At 35.1% G+C, this 22495-nt stretch overlaps 3 protein-coding genes across 3 annotated transcripts; all 3 read left to right on the forward strand.

Annotated features, from left to right (window-relative positions):
• The first annotated feature begins 8072 nt into the window (after positions 1–8072).
• On the forward strand, positions 8073–16320 carry LOC130229175 (lysosomal membrane ascorbate-dependent ferrireductase CYB561A3). Its single transcript, XM_056457843.1, is given in 8 exon segments — positions 8073–8143; positions 8589–8734; positions 8737–8764; positions 8892–9088; positions 11683–11891; positions 13903–14057; positions 15720–15888; positions 16006–16320. Coding segments are annotated over 7 exon segments (900 nt in total). The 5' UTR covers positions 8073–8143; positions 8589–8616; the 3' UTR covers positions 16030–16320.
• A 661-nt stretch (positions 16321–16981) lies between these two features.
• On the forward strand, positions 16982–17509 carry zgc:153409 (uncharacterized protein LOC767650 homolog). Its single transcript, XM_056456914.1, has one exon. It carries the CDS (start codon positions 17007–17009, stop codon positions 17316–17318), a length of 312 nt encoding a protein of 103 aa, XP_056312889.1. The 5' UTR covers positions 16982–17006; the 3' UTR covers positions 17319–17509.
• A 2871-nt stretch (positions 17510–20380) lies between these two features.
• LOC130229176 (histone H1) lies at positions 20381–21766 on the forward strand. Its single transcript, XM_056457844.1, has one exon. The coding sequence runs from the start codon at positions 20455–20457 to the stop codon at positions 21058–21060; it is 606 nt and encodes a 201-aa protein (XP_056313819.1). The 5' UTR covers positions 20381–20454; the 3' UTR covers positions 21061–21766.
• The last annotated feature ends 729 nt before the right edge of the window (positions 21767–22495 follow it).

The following is a 22495-nucleotide window of genomic DNA, read 5'->3' on the forward strand; positions in this document are numbered from 1 at the left end:
CTATCTGGATCTAATAAAAAGTGCATCTGGATTGAGTGCAAACAAGCGAGCATGTATGATTTTTGTTCGAAGTGCCGAAGAGCCTGACAGCGCGATCGCATTTACAGAACGGTACTAGCAGAGTACAGCGTGTGTCTGTGAGAGATGCAACATTCTCACAAACTTTCCTTCGGTTTTAGTCCCTGAGTTCTCAAAGGTCGCCACAATGAGGGGAACCACCTCTGGCATATGTTTTACTGGTGATTGCGAATACAATCTTAAACACACCGTGCATGCAAACTGGATAGCCCACACTTTGAGAATTCTGCATAGAAAGGCCTCCTGGCCCAACCGGGACTCGAACAAGCGACCTTGAGGCGACAGTGCTTACCAAGAGCAGCACTGTGTGCCATTCATGTATCCAATTATTACTTACTGTAGCCTATATCACTAGCCTGCATGCGTTTCTACATTTCTCAGTTTTTACTTAATTAGCTTCACCAAACATAATTACTCTGTTCAATCACTGTTGTAAATGTGTTAAATTAATATACTGCCTAAATTTCTTGTAGAACGTTTATTCAAAATATGAATATATAAAAACTGCATTTCAGCTCGCTCACCACAAGAGGTCACTAACATGTTTTACATTTAAGTAACTTATTTTTTTTCATTTGTCAAATGAACTTCATTGACTAATATTGTTCAGATAACATCACTTTTAGCTTATGTTGACTAAAATAATGGTGTAGTGGTAAACCACTAATATAAAATTAATTCTATTAATTCTCTTCTTGATTCTATACTTGAATTAAAAAATCTGGACACTGTTGGCCCTCTCTGCACCAACCAACTACCCACCGCAGAGGGGATCATTTGCAGACATCACCAACTCCCAACTCCTACTATTAATATTAGTATTATTTATTATTATATTATTTTCCAAATATTTTCAAATCCCAGTCATGTTTTCATGGCCCTGTATTAGACCATCATCTGACAACACCGAATGAACTATCTGTATCTAAAAAAAAATGTGGTCAAATTGGGTGCATTTTACAAGCGAGCATGTGTGATTTTTTTTTTGTTCAAAGTCCCGGAAAACCTGACAGCGCGATCGCATTTACAGAACGATACTAGCAGAGCACAGCGTGTGTCTGTGAGGGATCCGCTATCCTCACAAACTTTCCTTCGGTTTTAGTCCGAGTTATCAGAAGTCACCACAGCGAATGAACCGCTGATTATTCTGGCATGTTTTACCAGCGATTGCAAATACACTCTTAAACATGGACACTGCATGTCTTTGGACTGTTGGAGAAACCGGAGCACCCACACTCTGAGAATTCCGCACAATGCTTACTGCGGCCTATATCACTAGCCTACATTTCTCCATTGGGGCTTTTCCTGTTGCTCGTTCTCTCTTATACCTCCATTTGTTACATTAAAAAATAAAGCAAAGTATTTAAGACATCTGAGGTAATGAAATGTGTTTTTTGTATTTATTTGATTTGTGCCATGCAACGATTTTTGACGATTCCTCTAATAAAGGAACTCATTTCTACATCTGTTTTTACTTAATTAGCATCACTAAATCTGATTACTCTGTTCAATCACTATTGTAAATGCTCTGAATAAAGTGCCTAAATCTCATGTAGGACGTTTATTAAAAATACAAATATATACAAACTGCAGCTCGCTCACCACAAGAGGTCACTAACATGTTTTACAGTAAAGTAACTGTGTGGTGTTACCCCTTTTTTCTTTAGTCAAATGAACTTCGTTTGTTAATATTGTTCAGATAACACAACATGTTTTAGGTTATGTTGATTAAAATAATGTCATGGTGGTGAAGCACTGATATAAAATTATAATATTAGTTGATTCTATACTTGAAATATAAAGTCTTGACACTGTTGGCCAACTCTGCTCCAGCCCACCACCCACTGCAGAGGGGCTCATTTGCAGAAATCACCACCCCCTACCCCCAATGATTACAGTTTGTATTATTTATTATTCAATTTCCTCATATTTTCAAATCCCAGTCATGTTTTCCTGACCCTGTATTATACTATCATTTGACAACATGGAACAAAAAAAGTGCGGCTGACATGAGGGCATTTTTACAAGCGAGCATGTATGATTTTGATTCAAAGCCTGAAAACACGATTGCATTTACAGAATAATACTAGCAGCAAAGTACAGCGTGTGTCTGTGAGGGATGTGCTATCCTCACAAGCTTTCCTTCGGTTTTAGTCTGAGTTATCAAGTGTCGCCACAGCGAATGAACCGCCAATTACTTTGGCATATGTTTGTAAATACACTCTTAAACATAGACAATGCATGTCTTCAGACTGTTGGAGAAACCGGAGCACCCACACTCTGAGAATTCCACACAGAAAGACCTCCTGGCCAAACTGGGACTCGAATCAGCGACCTAGAGGCGACAGTGCTTACAAAGTGCCATTCATGTATCCTGTTAATGCTTACTGTAGCCTATATTACTAGCCTACATGTGTTTCTCCATTGGGGCTTTTTCCTGTCGCTCGTTCTTCTCTTTTGTCTCTCTCTTTTGTTCACTCCATTAGTTACATTAAAAATAATAAAACATCGTATTTAAGACATCTGACGTTGTGAAATGTGTATTTGTTTACACTTAATTAGTGTCACTAAACATGATTACTGTTCAATCACTATTGTAAATGCTCTGAATAAAGTGCCTAAATCTCATGTAGGACGTTTATTAAAAATACATATATATAAGAACTGCATTTCAGCTTGCTCACCACAAGAGGTCACTAACATGCTGTACAATTAGGTAACTGTTTTCACTTTTTTTTTGTCAAATTAACTTCGTTTACTAATATTGTTTAGATAACACAGCATATTTTAGCTTATGTCGGTTAAAATAATGTCATGTTGGTGAAGCACTGATATAAAATTAAAATATTTGTTGATTCTACTAATTGAACGATAAAGTCTGGACACTGTTGGTCCACTCTGCTTTCGCCCACCACCCCACTGCAGAGGGGCTCAATTTGCAGACATCCCCAACCCCCACACCCTGTTATTATTATTAGTATTATTTATTATTATTTTATTTCATTTAATATTTTTCAATTACAGTCAGGTTATCATGACCCTGTATTAGACTATCATCAGACAACACGGAATTAACTCTGTATCTAATAAAAATCCCACCCACCACCCACCGCAGAGGGGCTCATTTGCAGACATCCCCATCCCCCACACCCTATTCATACTATTTATTATTATATTATTTTGCAAATATTTCCAAATCCTAGTCATGTTTTCATAGCCCTGTATTAGACTATCATCTGACAACATGGAATAAACTCCTTCTGTATCTAATAAAAATTGTGGCCAAAATTGGGTGCATAATTCTGACAAGCGAGCATGTGTGATTTTTATTCGAAGCCCCAGAAAGCCTGACAGCACGATAGCGTGTGTCTGTGAGGGATGTGCTGTCCTCACAAACTTTCCTTTGGTTTTAGTCTCTTGAGTTATCACGAGGTTGCCACAACGAAGGAACCATCAATTACTCTAGCATATGTTTTTACCAGCGATTGCAAATAAACTCTCTCAAATACACTGCATGTCTTTGGGCTGTTGGAGAAACCGGATCACCCACACTTTAAAAATTCCACACTGAAAGGCCTCCTGGCCCAACCGGAACTCAGCGACCTTCTTGAGTGCTCACCAAGTGCCGTCCTACATGCACCATTCATGTTACCTATTTAATGCTTACTGTATAGCTATCACTAGCCCACATGGGTAACTTTTTACAATAACAGTAGATGAAAAATATGTACTAATGTGTAGTCTAAACATTTCAATCATTTTATTATGAATGCATCTTTATGTCATCACTTGAAGGGCCACATTATCATTAACTCAGTCTTATGAATATGGCTGGGCGATTAATCGAAAAGTAATAAAAATCGACATTCACAACCTATAATCAATCGAATTTTTCCAGGACGATTTTTTCAATTACTTTCCCACATGAAGTCACATGACCCAGCTCTGGTAAGGGCTGAGGCTGATTTATCCTTCTGTGGCCACTTTGCAGCCACATCTGATCTCTGGTCATTTTCCATTACATAAAATTATTATTTACATTAAATTATTTGTTTACAGAAGATGCAAAAATGCACTGTTTAAAATATCATTTACAAGATGTACAAGAGTTATTCTATTTAGACGAGATATTGCTTATTTTCTACTTTTAATATGAAAAACATTGAAAATAATTAAGTGTTTCCAAAAGTGCAAGTTTTTTTATAAGAACTGACTGTTGGTTTTAGGCAATGTGTGCTTTAATTTCGGTTGTTCAACGTTGATGTTCAATAAATAATCATAGATAGTAGTGTGTGTTTCCTTCAATTACTTTAAAATCAAGCAATGCACCCTTCATTCAAAAATCTCTCCCTTGTAATATGTGAGGATATTTACTGAACAAAACCTGTCAGTGAACTCCGAGGGGAAAAATAATAAATAAAATAATCGTTCAATAATCGTAATTGAGCTAAAATGTTCAATTAATCAGGATTTTGATTTTAGGTCAAATCGCCCAGCCCTACTTACAACTCCTGTGTTTAAACTGTTGATTTTAATGTTGACAGTACACTTTTCTATTGCTTTCAATCATGTAAACATGCACTAAACAGACGTGCACAACTTTTATGTGCCCCTCCAAGTAAAGCGATGACATGAAGATGCATTAACAGGTCTTAAGTTCATGTTACATTTAGCTAAACCTAAAATGTTACTCAATATATTAATTAACAAACATGAACTAACACGTAATTAAGGTAGCCATTATTCACACATCAACTCGTGTGACTAATGTGAAGTAAGGTCGTTCACTGTTAGCTCATCATTATTAGTTCATAATGAAGTAACATTTGAATGACATATAATAAGCCTACATTATTATTAATCATGTACTGTTCTTGTATAGTGTTACCCTGTGGTTTTCTCCATTGGCGCTCTTTCCTTTTGCTCGTTCTTTCTCTAGCCCCCATGATTTCCGTGATTATAACATGCTGGTGTTAGGAAGACATTGACATTGTAGTCCAATAGACTCCTGGAGCTTCCTGGAGTGGTGGGATGTCTGCATTTGTTGATCGCGGCTTCCTTAGATCCGTAACCACTGCCAAAGCGTGCGGACGCCTCGTTCGTCCAAGACAGTCCAGGCAGGCCAGCACTTTAAAAGCCCAACGCGGGAATGACGGTTGTAAGCAAAACCCGCGAATAACTAGACACGACGGCCAAGTGCTGTCACTTCAGCAATCTGAGCTCGAGAGAAAATTCTGCGGGTTATAAGTGCCCGAATCGAATGTTTAGAATCAAAATCGAATGTTTGGAACGCGACGTCATTGACTGAGCCCGGAAGTTAACAATAGGCCCTAAGTATTTATATCATTACAAAATTGCAAATGCCGTACAACAGTAACTGATTTTACATTAGTGACAGGGGTTGGGGGAGGCGTTAATAAAACACTATTTAATGGGAAATTAATAAATAATATGAATACTATGGTATAATTGCTGTTTTTAGGGTTTGGCTAGGGGTAGACGTTTATAAAATACAAACAATGGGTAATTTAATACATTTTATAAACTCTCGTTAACCAAAGAATCACTTACTTTTTTTTGCAAAAAAAAAAAAAAATAATAATAATAATAATAACTGTTGGCATGTTTGTATCAATATTTGTATACAATACATTATATGAATTACATTGTCAATAAAAAAAGATACAAAAGAGAGAAAGAAATAATAATAAAGAACACGAAATAAGCGTGAGGGTAAGACTTTTAAAGAATCAATTGCGGTATATAAATTAAAGTCATTACAAAATTACTTTTTTTTTTTTTTTGCTTTCTTATTTTCAGATAATAAAATTATATTTAAATAATGACTAAATTCTTGCAAAAAAAATGAACAGGAAAATATGATTTGGTGTTTGTAAATTTGCATTTGTGGATATGGAATTTACAAAGAAAATTAATTATATTTACAGCAAAACAAACATTTCTTTTAGTAGAGACAGATTCATAATAACCACAAATATTATCTTTAAAAGTAACATCATTAATAAATGTTCCAATATATTTCCAAAAATTGTACAACATAGGTAAAATCCCAAAATAAATGAAAAACGGTTTCAGTATAAAACTGACAAAATGAACATTTAACATCAATATTAGAATGAAACTTTTTCCTAAATTGTTTAATAGGATGCAATTTGTTGATTCATTTAAAAGATACTTCTATGACCTTATTGGTGAGGAAATATTTTGGTTGCAAAGACCATTTTTTTCCATTTCAAATCTCTCTCTATATATTTTTCTAATAAGAGATTACAGGGGACAATGTGACAACCTTTTCAATAAGAAAGAGATCTAATTTTGTAAGTTCTATCTTTTTTTTTTAGAAAAATGAATTTTACCTAGAAACGCCTCTGTTGGATCAGAAAAAAAAAAAGCTTTTTTAGGAGAGGGATGATTGGTATTTTTTAAAGAGCATAGTAATTCCTGATGTTGTAGCTCCCATAACAATGGCAATTTTTTGGACTTATATTTTGAAATAAATTCAAAGTAATTAATTAAAAAAAAACTCTGTTGTTAAATAACTACCTACACTTCTACAGTACATTTTTATAACACACCAATCATCACACGGTTGACATGTAGGCTGCATACCGGCCAACAGTGTAAAATAGGACTGTTTAAATGTTTTTGTTGCTTACTGAGGTTGCATTTTGCAATTTTATGCATTAATAGCTATACACATTTCCTTTATTTGTATTTTATATTTTGTATTTAACCTTAAAGTGAACATTGTTTAATTTGCTATTTGTTACAAAATAAAATGTCTCTCACCTAAGGAAACATATTTGTTCATCACTTCATTGTAAACTGTAAAAGATATTACAAATATGCAATTTATTTTAAAACAACTGTGGTGGCTCACATCACTAATTTAAATTAAAAATGTTTTGAACTGCTATATAATGTTAAACCGTGTTCTCTGAATTTATGTTTAGTAAAATATAAAAAGAGCTAAAAAAAAACAAAACAAAAAAAAACTGCGTCACAGCTGAATGACCATTTGGCTCCCTAACCTCTGCTAAGATATAGGCCTACCTGTCAAACAATTAAACAAATGAATATTGTTGTATAAATTATTATTGTTATTATTAATATTATTATTATTGTAAAATGTTTAAGTGATAAATGCAGAATAATTTGTTATGAAAAAAGCTTTTGTCATGTTAACTTGCGTTGAAGTTTATTATTATTATTATTATTATTAATATTTTATATAGAACCGTGTAAACTTCTTAGTTAATTATTGCAACAAACTATATGTAAAGTATATTGTGCTTTTTCAAATTATTTGTCCATATAATTTAGGATTACATTATATCAATTTATTTTATTAACTTGACAAAGATGTAAGTTTACTTAATTTAAAATTATAATATTAAATGATTAAATTGTCAACTTTATCCCTTTGACTAATTGAATAAGTTGTTGCAGTGTAAAATTAAGTTAAGTTAAAAAAAATCTTAATTTGATGATTTTAACTAATAAATAAAATAATATAAAATAATTTATATATTTTTCCACTTAATTACTCAATTTGTCATTACGAAACTGCATTTCTGCTTGCTTGCCACAAGAGGTCTTCTGTGTTGTGTGTATTCTGTCTATGGCTGAAGCGTGTGGTTGAAACACTGCATTGTGCGGACCCATTAAATTAATGCAAATATAACGTGGGCCGTTTTATACATTTTGACGGTGTAAAGTGCAATTATGTTTAGGCAACTCAATTTAGGAGATACCTAGCTGTTGTAATGGTTTTGAGAATTAGTTTGTTGACAAAAATGCTAATTGCTCTCTGCCTGCCAAATTTGAACACAGCTCTCATGAAAAAGGAAAACGTTTATAGCGTTGTGTATTTGACCGTTTTGTCAATTAATTGTGAAATAAAAAAGATAATTTATTTAATCGCAATAAAGTCATTTAGGTCGTGTTTACTACACGTCCCATAAAACCTTGCGGTCAAACAGGAAAATGTCATGTCTTCACACCGGCTGCATTCTCCCAAAGCATCGTAATCCTCGTCTTTAAAGTTTGTGCTGTACTTTTCTCTCTTGCATGTCATCGAATAAAGTCATGTTGTCATAAATTAATAGTGAGCGAGATTAATTTACGAGGCAATGCTAAAAACAGTTTCCACAAATAACCTGCTCTGTTTTCGAATGTCCTAAATTTGTCGTCCACCATTTCAAGACACAAACTACAAAACTATGTAATACTACCAAAGAAGTATCACGTAAAGAAACACTCCTGGAGTAAATACGACAGGTATTTAGCAGAATATTTTAAGAATAATGTCTTTAACTTTAGCATCATGTAAGCAGTTTGAACAGTTCTCTATTTGTAACGTTCCCTTTTTGTACAGTATTTGCCAAATCTAGTGACATAATTTCCATATCGCCCACATCAGTGCTCATTATCACTGTTTGCTCTTCCTCGTTCTTTCTGATGTTTTCTGCAATGTGGTTTGTTTGCAGACGAAATCGAAAATCATAATGGGGAATTATGGAAAGAGGAACTGAGCTCAAGAAAAACGCTGTCACGAGTTTATTTGGTATTTTGGAGACACCAAAGGTACTGTACAGTGACACGTGTGCTCTTCTAAAAACACCCAGCTTGATTGAAAAGTGCTCTCTTATTTGTTTGAGACTATGTAAGTTGAAATATTAGAGAAACTCCAATTAATGTAGTTGTTTTTGTCTTAAATGCTTGTTTCAGGTTAAGTGAATTTCTCAAGCTACATGTAACTTGATGCTTATTTGTGTTCTCTGTTTCCACAGCTCTTACAGGATGAGAGGAATTGTTGGATTTTACATTACCTATCTTCTGTGTCTGATTTTGGGGATCGCCTGTGTGGTATTAGTAGTTCACTGGAATTGCATGTATCGAGATGGATTTGCATGGGACGGCTCATCTAAGAACTTCAACTGGCACCCCGTGTTCATGGTCACTGGCATGCTGGTACTTTATGGGAATGGTATGTGTGAGTGGATTTTTACCTTCGTGCTAAATAATAGCACTGTAGCTTTGATATTCTGACATGGAGAAGTTTAATTTGTATGTGGTAAAAAGAGTGTTTTTATTGTTAGTTTTAATTTTGGTTGATCACATTAGGGCTGCACGATATTGGAAAAATCTGACATCGGATATTTCTTTATCCTGCAATATATATTGCGATATTAAAACAATTTCACCAGATAAGTTAAATAACTGTTTGGGAAGAATTGATTTAGAATTAGGTTGATTGGGATAATTAAGGGAGTGCACAAAATATATTAAACAATCACAGATAAATTCAATAAAGAAAAATATACTGATGAAATAAACAGCGTTTTATTTAGGGATGCTCTGATCAGGATTTTTGTAGCCGATGCAGAGTACCAATTCTTTGTCATAGTGATCGGCCGGTACTGAGTACCGTTCTAATGCTTCAAGCTTCATAATGTCTAAAACACATTTTCTCTCTAAGTATAATACTTAATTGGAGATCTCTCCTTACCTAAGAGAATAAATTAAGGATGCTGCATATAATCCCTTAAACATGTCTTTTATAACCATCTAGTGTGGACATGTCATGGCCAGAAGCAGCTTTTACAGAAAATAATGTAACACAAGATATAAAAATTGGTATAAGAAATTACAAACAATGCAATATGGAAACATTTCCAATAGATGCGTTGCGGCTGGAAGGGCATCCGCTGGTTAAAAACGTGCTGGATAAGTTGGCGGTTCATTCCGCTGTGGCAACCCCGGATTAATAAAGGTTCTAAGAAAATGAATGCATGACGTAATTGCATCAATTGCTCTCGCCCCCACGCATCATTTACCTCCTCACCTGTTGTGGCTGCTGTAGGCTATGTATAATATAGGGGACGTGCATCTTCCTCTGCATGTAAACTCATAAAAGAACACCTTAGATTGGCCAGGGGTGTGTTTCCAAAACCATTGCTAGCCAACAAAGGTCGCAAGTTCTGTCAATACAAACATAGTTCGTTGATTTGGTGTTTCCCAAATACATCGCTTCAGCGAACATTTGCAGCAAACTGCACTGCAAACTTGTACGCTTGCAACTACACCTAAACATAGTTCCTGGCTTTGTTTTATTCCCAGGTATCCCCCCTATGCCCTATTCATTTAGAACATTCCAACATTTAAACTCAGAATGATTTAAGAAAAAAAAGCATTAAAGTCATCTTTCATCGGTGTAATTTGCTTTCAAATTATTTTTACAGTTCAGTTTGAGTGATCTTCACATTGACAATTGCACTCCTTTCGCAGTGCACTTTGAAAACAATTATGTCATTTTGAGTACAGCCGTGGCTCATGACTAAAGCTATAAGTGACCTATTACTTAAAAGCGAAATTTACATTACGTCTCTAAACCTTGTGAAAACAAAAATATATAGCATAGGTTAATGCTTTTAATTTATAGTAGGTTATTTAGTATCTGTACTGTAATCACATACTGTAAATGACATGGACCTGTTGGTTAGAACATTTCTCTGGTGGTTTACATGTGTCAAATTGTAAAAATAGACTTTGCAAAACATAAACAATATCCCACCTAATCATCATCATTATTATTAATAAATATAAAATTTCTTTTTTTCTTTATTATAAATTTAAAAAAAAATTATTATTTAAAAAAATTAAATAATTCAAATTCTTTTTCCAAACGATGCATGATATGATAGTTCAGTTCAAGTTATGTCGTTGTTTGGGAAACGCCCCCCAGATTGGGACCGATCGAGTCATTAACTGAAGTTTCATAAACTAATTTCGAGAGGAACACGTGATATGATTGAGCACGTCTGGCTACTCATCAGTAATCAGTAATAATCCAATCAGAGTGATCCTAGTTTACTATAAATGGATCATTTTCTCCCTACTGTTCTATCTTCGTTTGGAAGAACCCCCCCTTCCACCCCATATCCTCCTTTTCCTCCCTTTTCTAAAAAGGGGAGCTCTCGAGACCTACCTGATCTCGGATCTCCTGATATGCTTATCGACCGGGTGGGAGGCCTGGGCTCAAATATCTCCGAGCTCAGGGTTCTCTCCCGGGACAGCATGCCAAACCTGCTTTATACGCCAAGCATATCTGAGTGGGAACTCTTGAAATGTGATTATCGGCTGAACTATCGGAGCATCCCAAGTTTTATTGTTTTCCGAGGAATATTAACAGTATTCAGGTATACAGTAATTGACTAATCAAATGTAAAATAATACTAATAATACTGCATAGTCTTCTTTTTATAAGCAATTTAATAAAATAATTACAAACGGTAAAAAAATGGTTACAAATGGTAAAATTTGTTTTTAATACTTTTAAAATCCTCACACAGTCACAAGCCTCAAAAAAACAAAAAAAAAACATGATCAATTATAATTCAGACTCAACATTGTGTATGTGACTATTGTGAATGATTACATTGCGGTATTGATGCTGAAACGATATAATGTGCAGCCCTACATCACATGACATGATTTGTTATGTTAAAAATATTTGAGGTTTATTTGTCAATTGATTAAATACTGACTGTTGTGATCAATATCCTTTTCTCTTATATCCAGCGGCCGTAGTGTACCGTATTCCACTGACGTGGGGTCACAATAAGCTCCCCTGGAAGCTGCTACATGCTGGTCTTCTGCTCCTTTCTTTCATTTTTTCTGTTATCGGACTTTGTGCTGTGTTTAACTTCCACAATGTAAACCACACAGCCAACCTTTATTCTCTCCATAGCTGGGTGGGGATTTGTACCGCTGCACTTTTCACAGCACAGGTGTGTATTGTGTGTAAAAACAAATGTGTGTTTCTATTGTAGTTGGTGGCTGAGTAGTGGTGGTAAGAGTAGTGAGAAATCATACTCAAGTAAAAGTACCATTACTTGCCCAAAAAATGTAGTGCAAGTAGGCTAAAAGTATCTGTTGTAAATATTACTCAACGTACGAGTAAAATTAAGCCCTTTTAAAAGTACTCAAGGGTAGTGAGTATGTCGATGGGAAAGATTAATGCATAATATGAAATTTGTCCAAGTGTCTGTGTAATCGTAACATTCTGTAGTGCATTTAGTTATTGTTTAAGGCCATTTCAGTCATCATACAGTAAACATCCTTCATCTTCTCATCAGTGACATTCAGTCTAAACTAAGTCTAAATTAAGTCTCTGGGTCATTGCGTGTAACAAATGTTCTTGGACATTTTTAAAACAGTTTGCAGCATGTCTTAAGCTAGTTAAGTATGATGCGATTTACTTTCTATGTGTGATTTGATTGGACAGAAATCATAGAACTGATTCTAATCCCCATAGACAGGAAATAATAAAATAGTGACTGCAGGTTGAAGGAAAGTAGTGGAGTAGAAGTACCAATACTGCACTAAAAATGTACTCAAGGCAAAGTAAAAGTACACATCTTTAAAACTACTTAGTAAATTAAAATTCCTGAGAAAAAAAAACTACTCATTTACACTAACTTGAGTATTTGTAATTTGTTACTTTACACCACTGGTGGCACATCTTCATTTGTTACAGTAATTAAGTAGTTAAAATGCTGAAAATGTCTTCTTTAATCATTCACTCACCATTGTGTTGTTCCATTTGGTTAGAAATTTGTTTAATTCAAAACACAAATGAAGATATTTAAATCAAATCTGAGAGATTTCTTCTGAAAAAAATCAATCCTCTGAAAGTCTGTTACCCCCCAAAATAATTACAGTTGAAATCAGAGTTATTAAACCTTCTTTTGAATTTTTCTTTGTTTTTTACATTTTCCAAATGATGTTGAAGAGTAAGGAAATTTTCTCAGTATGTCTGATAATATTTTTTCTTCTGGAGAAAGTCTCATTTGCTTTATTTTGGCTAGAATAAAAGCAGTTTTTATTTTTTTAAAAAACATTTTAAGGTCAAAATTATTAGCCCCTTTAAGCTATATTTTTTCGAAAGTCTACAGAACAACCCTTTGTTATAAAATAACTTGCTTAATTACCATAATCTGCCTAGTTAACTTAATTAACCTAGTTAAGCCTTTTAAATGTCACTTTAAGCTGTACAGAAACGTCTTAAAAAATATCTAGTAAAATATTATTTACTGTCATCATGGCAAAGATAAAAGAAATCAGTTATTGAGTTATTAAAACTACTATGTTTAGAAATGTGTTGAAAAAATCTTCTCTCCGTTAAAATGAAATTGGGAAAAAAATAAACACCGGGGCTAAGAATTCAGGGGGTTTAATAATTCTGACTTCAACTGTAAATAAGATTGTGAAGTGGGCGACTTCAACCTAGACTTCAGAAGAGACTCGATTGCTTTTCTATGATTTTCAGATTTTATTTACATGGAAAGATTAATCAGTCAACAGTATTTACAGCATTTCAATCTATTGATGGATGTTCCATTATGCTTGATTCATAAGAAATAATGATGTTCATTGTTGCCATTGCAGCACATTTGAGCTTCCGCAATGAGGTTTTTGGTTGTGTCAAGCAGGTGTAGTTGACTTCTGTTTTTTGTCAGCTGATCAGTTTTAATATGTGAAAAAAAATCTAATCTCTAAAAAAAAAGAGATTTCAATTATTAAGTTTGAATTTCTTTACTAAAATTTAGCAGCATCAGCATTGAGTTAACCTAAACCTTTATATAACGGAATATTCTTTAAAAATGTAATAATTTTTTATGAGTTTTGATACAGATAATGTAGTCTGAGAAGCTGGTGGTAATTAAATTAACAATAAAATATACAAGTTTTTCTATTACAAGTTTAAAGTTACTTTTCTATGACTTTTTTTCTCCCCAGTGGGTCTTGGGATTTACCTCATTTCTCTTACCTTGCACCCCAATGGCCGTACGTACTCTTGTAAAGCCAACTCATGTTTGGATGGGAGCAATGATCTTGGTATTGAGCATTGTGTCCTGCATCTCAGGGATCAATGAAAAGCTCTTGTTTGTACTGTAAGTGATTGCACATTACATAACTTAAATTACCTCTTCCAAGTAAACATACAGGATTTTCAAGAGTTCACACTTAGCTGATGATTGATTATAAGCAAGTTTGGCATGCTGTCCTGGGAGTGAGCCCTGAGCTCAAAAGGTCCTTGAGCCCTGGGCTCCCTCCCATTTGCAGGGCGAGAGGGGAGCTCTGAGCTCAGGTAGGTCTCGAGAACTCCTCCTTTTTTGATAAGAGCTGATGACAGAATAGAATTGCTATGAAGAGATATGCTGATGGATGAGAGTTTTACTGTAGTGCTAAATTTAGATTAATTAATGAACTTGCATGTTTTTGCATGTCCATGTTTTTGGAATGTGGAAGGAAACCAAAGAACCCGGGGGAAACCCACGCAAGCACGGGAAGAACATGCTAACTTCACACAGAAACGACAGCCAGTCTGGTTAAGGACTAGAACCGGTGGCATTCTTCCTGTGAGGCAACAGTGTTAATCACTGGGCCACCATGCCAGGGAAAGGTGGAGGATTAGGGGTGGAATGGGGGGGGGATTCTTCAAATCGAAGATGACTGTAGTGAGAAACCCTAGCTCTATATAGTGGGTTAGGAATAGGTGGATCATACATAGTTAATGCAGAACCAGCTGTGTTCAGTCATAATCACGTGATCCTCTTGAAATTAGTTAATAAATAAACTTCACTTTGTAGGGTCTTAAAAAGTTTTAAAAGTCTTAAATCTCAAAATCCAAATTTAAAAGGTCTTAAATTTACTGAAATATTGTGTTGTAGGTCTTAAATCTTTTTTAAACAGGTCTTAATTTTTCATTGTTCATGTATTACTGCGAATGGATTTGCTTTATTTTGTTCATTTATTTTATTTTTAATTTTAAAGAAAGTTTATGTTGGAAAAAAGGTGTATGGATACAAATAGAGCTTGCTTGTTTTTACACTATTTAAAAGATTTTGCTAAGAAATAAAATTAAAAATATTTATTTTTTTAATTATTAATGTGTTATTTCGTTATTAAATGTATTTTATAATATTTTTATAGGGCGAATATATATATATATATATATATATATATATATATATATATATATATATATATATATATATATATATATATATATATATATATATATATATATTATTTTTTATTTTCATCTGGGCCATAAAAACAAACAAAAAATTCTTAGCCTTTAGCCCTTTATGAGTCTAAAATTTAATTCATGATGGTCTTAAAATGTCTTAAAGGCTTAAATTTAACCTGACATATGAAAAAATTAAGAGTTCAGATGCAAAAAACTAACCGTCGTGTGAAATTTTCAGCCTTCTGTGTTTGTTAAAGGCCATGAAAATAAGCTATTCTTTTTCTTACAAGTGAGATAACTGAACATTCACAAAGGAGCCTGGCAAAAATGCTAATTTTAGGAGAAAATTTCAGATGGCATTAAGAGGGTTTTGCATCTGAACTCTTCAAATGCATGTACAATTAATGTATTCATTTTTAATATTAAACCGAGCGTTGTCGTTGTTTGAGTGGGTAGACCTGATCATGCTGTAAAAGGGCTGAATAAAGATCATTGACTAATAAATGCAGAGCAGTAGGCTTACAGTAGGTTCAGTGTTAATGCCATGACAAACACATTGTTCTATTGGTTCTTCCCTCAGAAAAGGAAACACCAATGGGACAAAGCCTTATTCTGCCTTACCACCAGAGGCAGTTGCTGCTAATTCTTTGGGAGTCATCATTGTAGCATTTGGATTGGTTGTTTTGAAAATCTTGTCCAATCAGATGTGGCAACGTCCTGAGCCTGGCGATGACGAGGGAGTTTACAGGGTGACATTTGTTTTTATGATGTTTTTGTTTTTCTCTCAATTTGGTCGTTTAATAACTATTTGTACCTATGTTTTTCTGACAGAATTGAAACTATGTATTTTTTGCTCTCATTTTCAGCCACTTGCTTATGATGGAAGCTGATATCTCAGAGATGAAGGTCTGAAAGCAGTGTTTAACTGCATTCTGGACTCCAAAGAAATCAAATGTACGAAAATATTATTACCATGTCTCTTATTATTCTGAGCTTGGAATACATTTAAAAATAATGTCTTTAATATGTGTTGTGCTTAAGATTTGTGCTCTGCTGCTTTTGCTATTGGAAATAGTGCAAAGCACAACGCAAAATATCAAATATTGACATTGCTGAAAATAAGTGTTTTTGCTAATTTATTAATTGTGAAGGTCTCTGTGTATAATAAATGATTAAAACATTTTCTAAAACACCAGTTTGCCTCTGTGCGGGGAAATCAGACCAGACTATTGCCTCTTTGTTTGTTAAACCGGTTTAAACTGGTTAGAAAGGGCATTCAAACCAGGGGGGGCGAGCGTCATCATCAGCAAATAACTAATGGGAATAGAGGCGGAATCACACCAATGAAAACACTGCGCGGAGGTCTACATAATTTGCATATTTTGTTGGGAATATAGCAAGCTTTTGTGTTGTACACGATGTAATGCAATGCAGTTCTAGATTTTAAAGTTTCAATAGGAGCTCAAATAATATGAAACTGTGTGTAGTGAAAAACAACGAAACAAAACTGTATCAAAAGGAACTGAAGTATCCTGAAACGTCTAGTAGGAAGCAGTGTTTAGAAGCAGGCTTATAGTAACTGCTTAAATAGGAACCAAATGAAGTATAGCGGAAATAATTTTAATGAACATTTTCCTTCATCTCCATGATTAGCATGTAATGAAATTAGGCAGGACATGAAACTGAAGCTCAATTGCGGACCCTATGAATAGTTTGTTGCTCTGCGCTGTTACTATAAACTCCGCCTATAAGGCGTCGTTGTAAGCGTGGTTTCAACTAGGTCCGCTTTAAATGTATACTTGCCTGTGCTCTCCAGTTTGCCCACACATCCATTGTGTTCCCGGGTTGATAACAAGAATACGTAATCATGTCTGGACGAGGAAAAGGAGGCAAGGGGCTCGGAAAAGGTGGCGCAAAACGCCACCGTAAAGTTCTCAGAGACAACATTCAAGGCATCACGAAACCGGCTATTCGCCGTCTTGCGCGTCGCGGCGGTGTGAAGCGTATTTCTGGGCTGATCTACGAAGAGACGAGAGGTGTTCTGAAAGTGTTCCTGGAAAACGTCATTCGCGACGCTGTAACCTACACTGAGCACGCTAAGCGCAAGACTGTGACCGCTATGGACGTAGTGTACGCTCTGAAGCGACAAGGCCGTACATTGTATGGTTTTGGCGGTTAAACTTCATTAGACGTAGTTTGTAAAAAAGAAAAGAAAGAAAAAAAGGCTCTTTTGAGAGCCGCCCAAACGTCCGACCAAAAGAGCAATTTTATCTGTTTTACGTTTATACATGTTCATTCTTTATTTAGTTTGTTCACATTGAATTAAGTCGTGGTTGATTTTTTTTATGTTATAAAATGAAGCAAACTTTATGGTTACACGAATTAGCTACTTTATTAACATTTAACTCTTAACATGAGCAAATTAATAAAATATGTAATAAATTATTTGGTTTATTGGGTTAATTAATCTGCTAAAATGTCAGAAAATATTGATCGACATTTTAATAGCTTAATTTTTTAATACATGTGTCCACAAATACAATTATATGGCACTATTGTGAATATTTGTTTTAAGCCAAAGATCCACAATATTTTTTTTCTAAATTGCTATTAAAAGTTGCACTATAACAAAATTAAATAACACAAATTTAAATAATCCTAAAAGTGGCATTATTATGAGACACTCAGGCAGCACCAAATGTTCCATTGCTGATTATGAGTAATATATCATGTCATACACCACAATATTAATACCACTGCTCATGAATCTAGTCTAATTAAGAAATTAAGTTTAAGATGCTTATTAGCCATTGCGTAAAGGAATAGTTTTCCCAAAATGTAAATGTCCTCTATTTTCTTTTTCTCAAGTGGTTCCAAACATTTGAGTTTCCTTTATTCTGTTGAACACAAAATAAGTTATGAAGAATGTTACAAATCATTATCCACTGATATCTATAGAAAAATACTATAAAAGCCAATGGTTAAAGGTTTCCAACATTTTTCTAAATAACTTCTTTCAACAGAAGAAAGAAACTGAGGTTTGTGACAAGAGAAGGGTGAGTGAATTATGACATAACTTTCAGTTTTGGGTGAAGACCAAAAGCAGAGTGATTTATTTATTCACAAACAAATAACTAAGAACAACAGGATACATACATTCGTACATTATTTACGAGCACACACCAAACTCATTGAGTGTCATTCGTCTGTAAGCACAAATAATAAAGCTGATATCCCATAAAAGAGCATGATCAAACCTCAACATGGAATATAGTCGACTGTAATACTGCTGAAACAACTTAATTATCATCTGTTTCATTATTTGGTTTGAGTGAAAATTAATTGTGAATTAGTAAAAGCGTAATACAACTGTTATTACCAGACTTTACCCTCATTCACGTTCCACTTAATGGGCCTGTACTTGCTATATATGTTTGTTTTAAAATGATCATAATTTGATAAATGGGTGTCATTCTGGCGCAGTGGGTGGCATGATCGCCTCACAGCAAGGTCGCTGGTTCGAGCCTCGGCTGGGTCAGTTGGCATTTCTGTGTGGAGTTTGCATGTTCTCCCTGAGTTCGCGTGGGTATCCTCTCAGTGATGGGTTGCAGCTGGAAGGGCATCCGCTGCGTAAAACAAATGCTGGATGAGTTGATGGTTCATTCCGCTGTGGCGGCCCCAGGTTAATAAAGGGACAAAGCCGAAAAGAAAATGAATGACTGAATAATCTGATAAAAAAAAGTTTTTTACAGACTACATGATTGCAAATGATCATAAATGATTATCAATTGTAATTCTTTTGTTCTCTTGTTCTAATAATCTGCATTATGATTTAGCTCTGAATAGCCTATTCGCAATAATAAGCAATGAGCAATAGGCATTGATATAATAATATAAAATGTAAATCTAATAAAAGCAATGAGCATTTGGTTGTAAAAATATGTTCCTGAGTCATCTTAAATTTAGACCATTTCCTATGTTTAAAATTGGGAACAATAAAAAAGAATAAAACTAAGTAATATAATCCTAAATTAGCCTGAAAAGGTTGCATAAAATAAATAACCTAGATTGCATCACCCTATTTACTACAATTGTCATCATTTATATACAGAAACCAGAAACTAATTAGGCTATTTCTAATTAGGCTGATGAGTTTATGAATCCACACAAACTCCATTAGGCCTAACTGATCAAATGTTGCATAATGGTAAAATGTTGAATAAGTAGCTCACAGAATTCTTACAAAACTAAAAAAGTGATTTCATTTAAATAAATAAAAGTCATTTATTTCATAAATAAAACGTGTGACAGACAAAAAAATATAGTTTTGTTGTTTGTCTACATCACAGTGCACAGACTAAGTGAAGCAATGGCTCCTTGCAGACAATGAGGGAACGCTCTGAAATACTCGATGTTTTAAGCATACTGGAATAAATAAAAAGCTAACCAAGGGATCTTTTAACATCAGCTAAGTGTAATTAGAAGCATGGAACAGTGTTTACAAGTAGTTACTGCAAAAAAGCACATAAATTCACCGATAAAATATCACCCTTCACGAGAGCTTCCTCCTGATGTCGATCTCCTCAAACGAGGAGCATATTTTCACTTCTGACATCACATAGTCCTGTTTTATCGCTAATCGTTAACGTTTTTAGACATGTAATGTTTGTAAACTAGCTTATATGTGAATTACTTGAATCGTGTAAGGTTTGTACAGATATGATTATTAATAGATCGTTGTAGAAAGAATCTCCGTGAGATTAGGGGAGGTTGAAATGGCCACAGCGCTGATCTGTGTTACCTTCACTAAAGAAAACCGCTCCAATTTTCTCTTCCGTAAGCTTTCATAGCCTAAAATCTCCACAAATGTGTACATTAGGGTCTTCTTTATGCATACTATCCGTCTTTTCAGCTGTGGATTTCGAATTTTAGTATATAATCTACAAAAGAACAGACGAAGTGCGATATTTCCCGCTGAGTCTCGCACCAAATTTGGACGCGTTTTTATAATTGTAAAATAAACCGGGGGACATTTTGCAAAAAACACAAGCTGCCCTTAAAGACGAAGGACTCAGCTATCAGACCGTGGTTTAAAGTCTGAAATCCGTCGCTCTTTGTCGCGGAAAACTTTGTGTTTTTCAAGATCAGAAAACACATCTACGAACGACTCTGTCCTGTTGAGAGAGTCGGTTGAGGCGGTTGAGTCTATATGGTTCTCATCTCCCGTTTAAATCCCGCCCTCAGCTGTTGGATGTAAACATTGTTTGTTTGACAGCTCTGTACTACGTGACATCGGATCCAAGTTAACTTAAACTATGGCAGAAACTGCTCCTGCTCCCGCGGCTGCTCCGGCCAAATCTCCAAGGAAGAAGGCGACAAAGGCGAAAAAGCCCGGACCCAGCGTGTCAGACCTCATCGTGAAGGCGGTTGCTGCTTCCAACGAGCGCAAAGGAGTTTCCCTAGCGGCTCTGAAGAAGGCTTTGGCAGGTGGTGGATATGACGTCGAGAAGAACAACTCTCGCGTCAAGATTGCCCTGAAAGCTTTGGTGAAAAGGGGGGCGCTTGTTCAGACCAAAGGCACCGGAGCGTCCGGATCCTTCAAGGTGAGCAAGAAAGCAGCCACCAAGAAACCCGCCAAGAAAGTTGTGGCGAAGCCGAAGAAGCCAGTCGTCAAGAAGAAGAAGGCGGCGGCCAAGGTGGCAAAGCCCAAGAAGGCAGCAGTAAAGAAAGCCGCCCCAAAGAAGTCTCCTAAGAAGGTGAAGAAACCGGCTGCCAAGAAAGTCGCCAAAAGCCCTAAGAAAGTGAAGAAGCCGGCTGTGAAGAAAGTTGCAAAGAGTCCTAAGAAGGTCAAAGCAGTGAAACCTAAAGCTGCTAAGCCCAAGGCTGCCAAGGCGAAGAAGACGGCCGCCAAGAAGAAGTAGACTGAAAGACTTACTCCAAAAACCAAAGGCTCTTGTAAGAGCCACCCCATCTTCACAGAAGTGCACATGTTCTTTATGCATGTAAGAAGGCGAATGCTTGTTTAATAGACTGAGAATATTTTATTTTTTACTCGGGATGTGACTCTATAAACGGTCCTGTTGTATATTGTGCTTCCATCATCACCAGCGGGAACGAGCAGCGCACAATGCTGTGAAAGACTTTTTTTATTTGTTATTTTCAAGATCGGTTTGTGAAAACACACGACAGTCTCTACCTCTGTACCTGATACACAAAGCCGATTACTCGGTGTAGATTTTCAGTCCTGCAGAGATTAGACAGAAGAGTCCGCTGGTTGGAAAGTGTCCAATATGTCCATACATTAACATAAGTTCATCTTGTGCGCGCTCGCGTATGTAACTAAACTGGATGAATGTGTTTTATCACTATGATTCTTCATGTTTTATTTATATTTTGTATTGGATTATATGAGACTTTCCTGTAAATATACAGCAATACAGAACAATTAATTTATTCATTGTTAAGTGATGTTTTTTGAATGTTTCTACCAGAGGTAAACACATTCCATTAATAAACTTATTTTTTGTTTTGTTTTGCTTTTGTATTGTTCTTAACATTTATTCATAAACCTATATTTTGTCCAAAATGTGTTTTAGTATAAAAATCCTAATAAAAACAAATACGATATCAGTGTGTTTGTTTCTTTTTCTGCACATCATTCCTGTTTAATGTGTGTTCTTTTATTAAAATTAATTCATAATACTTTATGACCTCAATTATATTTTAATTTAAATTAAAATCCCCTCTTGTATAATAATTTATAGAAAAGAAAGAAAAGGTAAGCATGCTGCATCGCAAGTTGTTTATGTCATGTGATTCCTTTGCGCAGCTGCGCATTTTGATTTAAAATTAAATTTGGCGGTAATGTCATGAAGCAAGTAAAACGCCACATAGAAAATAAAGTGTGTAATGGGTACATGACTCAAGAGTCTCGTCGTCTTTAACTGTTTTAATGGTGAGTTATGCACTTACATATTTTAATGCGCCGTGTGTCGTTTTTTCGTTAGTGTTGTTGTTCGACTTATGTATACAAAGTCATAAAGCAGACGAGCTTTGGTATAGGCGTTGTTCATGTTGCTGTTCATGGGCCTGTTGCTGGATTAGCTGGCTAGCTAGTTAAGTTTTAGTTTAGTTTGAACCAATATTGGGTTTTAGGTAACATGCAGGCAGCTCGACTTTAAACATTCTTTGTTGCCATGAATGATGGCAATTATGGAGCTGAGCTACCTTCCTAAAACCCACAATTCGTGCCAACTAGCCAGCTAATCTGGCTTCATTGTAGGCCCCTGGGAATTGTTATTGTTTTCCTTTTTGTTTGTTCATTCATTTTCATTTCCACTTAGTCCCTTTATTAAT

This window comes from Danio aesculapii, chromosome 5, assembly GCF_903798145.1.
Source record: "Danio aesculapii chromosome 5, fDanAes4.1, whole genome shotgun sequence".
In the NCBI taxonomy this organism is placed as follows: Eukaryota; Metazoa; Chordata; class Actinopteri; order Cypriniformes; family Danionidae; genus Danio; species Danio aesculapii.

What these genes read in the sequence shown, in the direction of transcription:
- LOC130229176 (XM_056457844.1), top strand. Translation starts at nt 20,455, where the DNA reads ATGGCAGAAACTGCTCCTGCTCCCGCGGCTGCTCCGGCCAAATCTCCA.
- zgc:153409 (XM_056456914.1), top strand. Translation starts at nt 17,007, where the DNA reads ATGTCTGGACGAGGAAAAGGAGGCAAGGGGCTCGGAAAAGGTGGCGCA.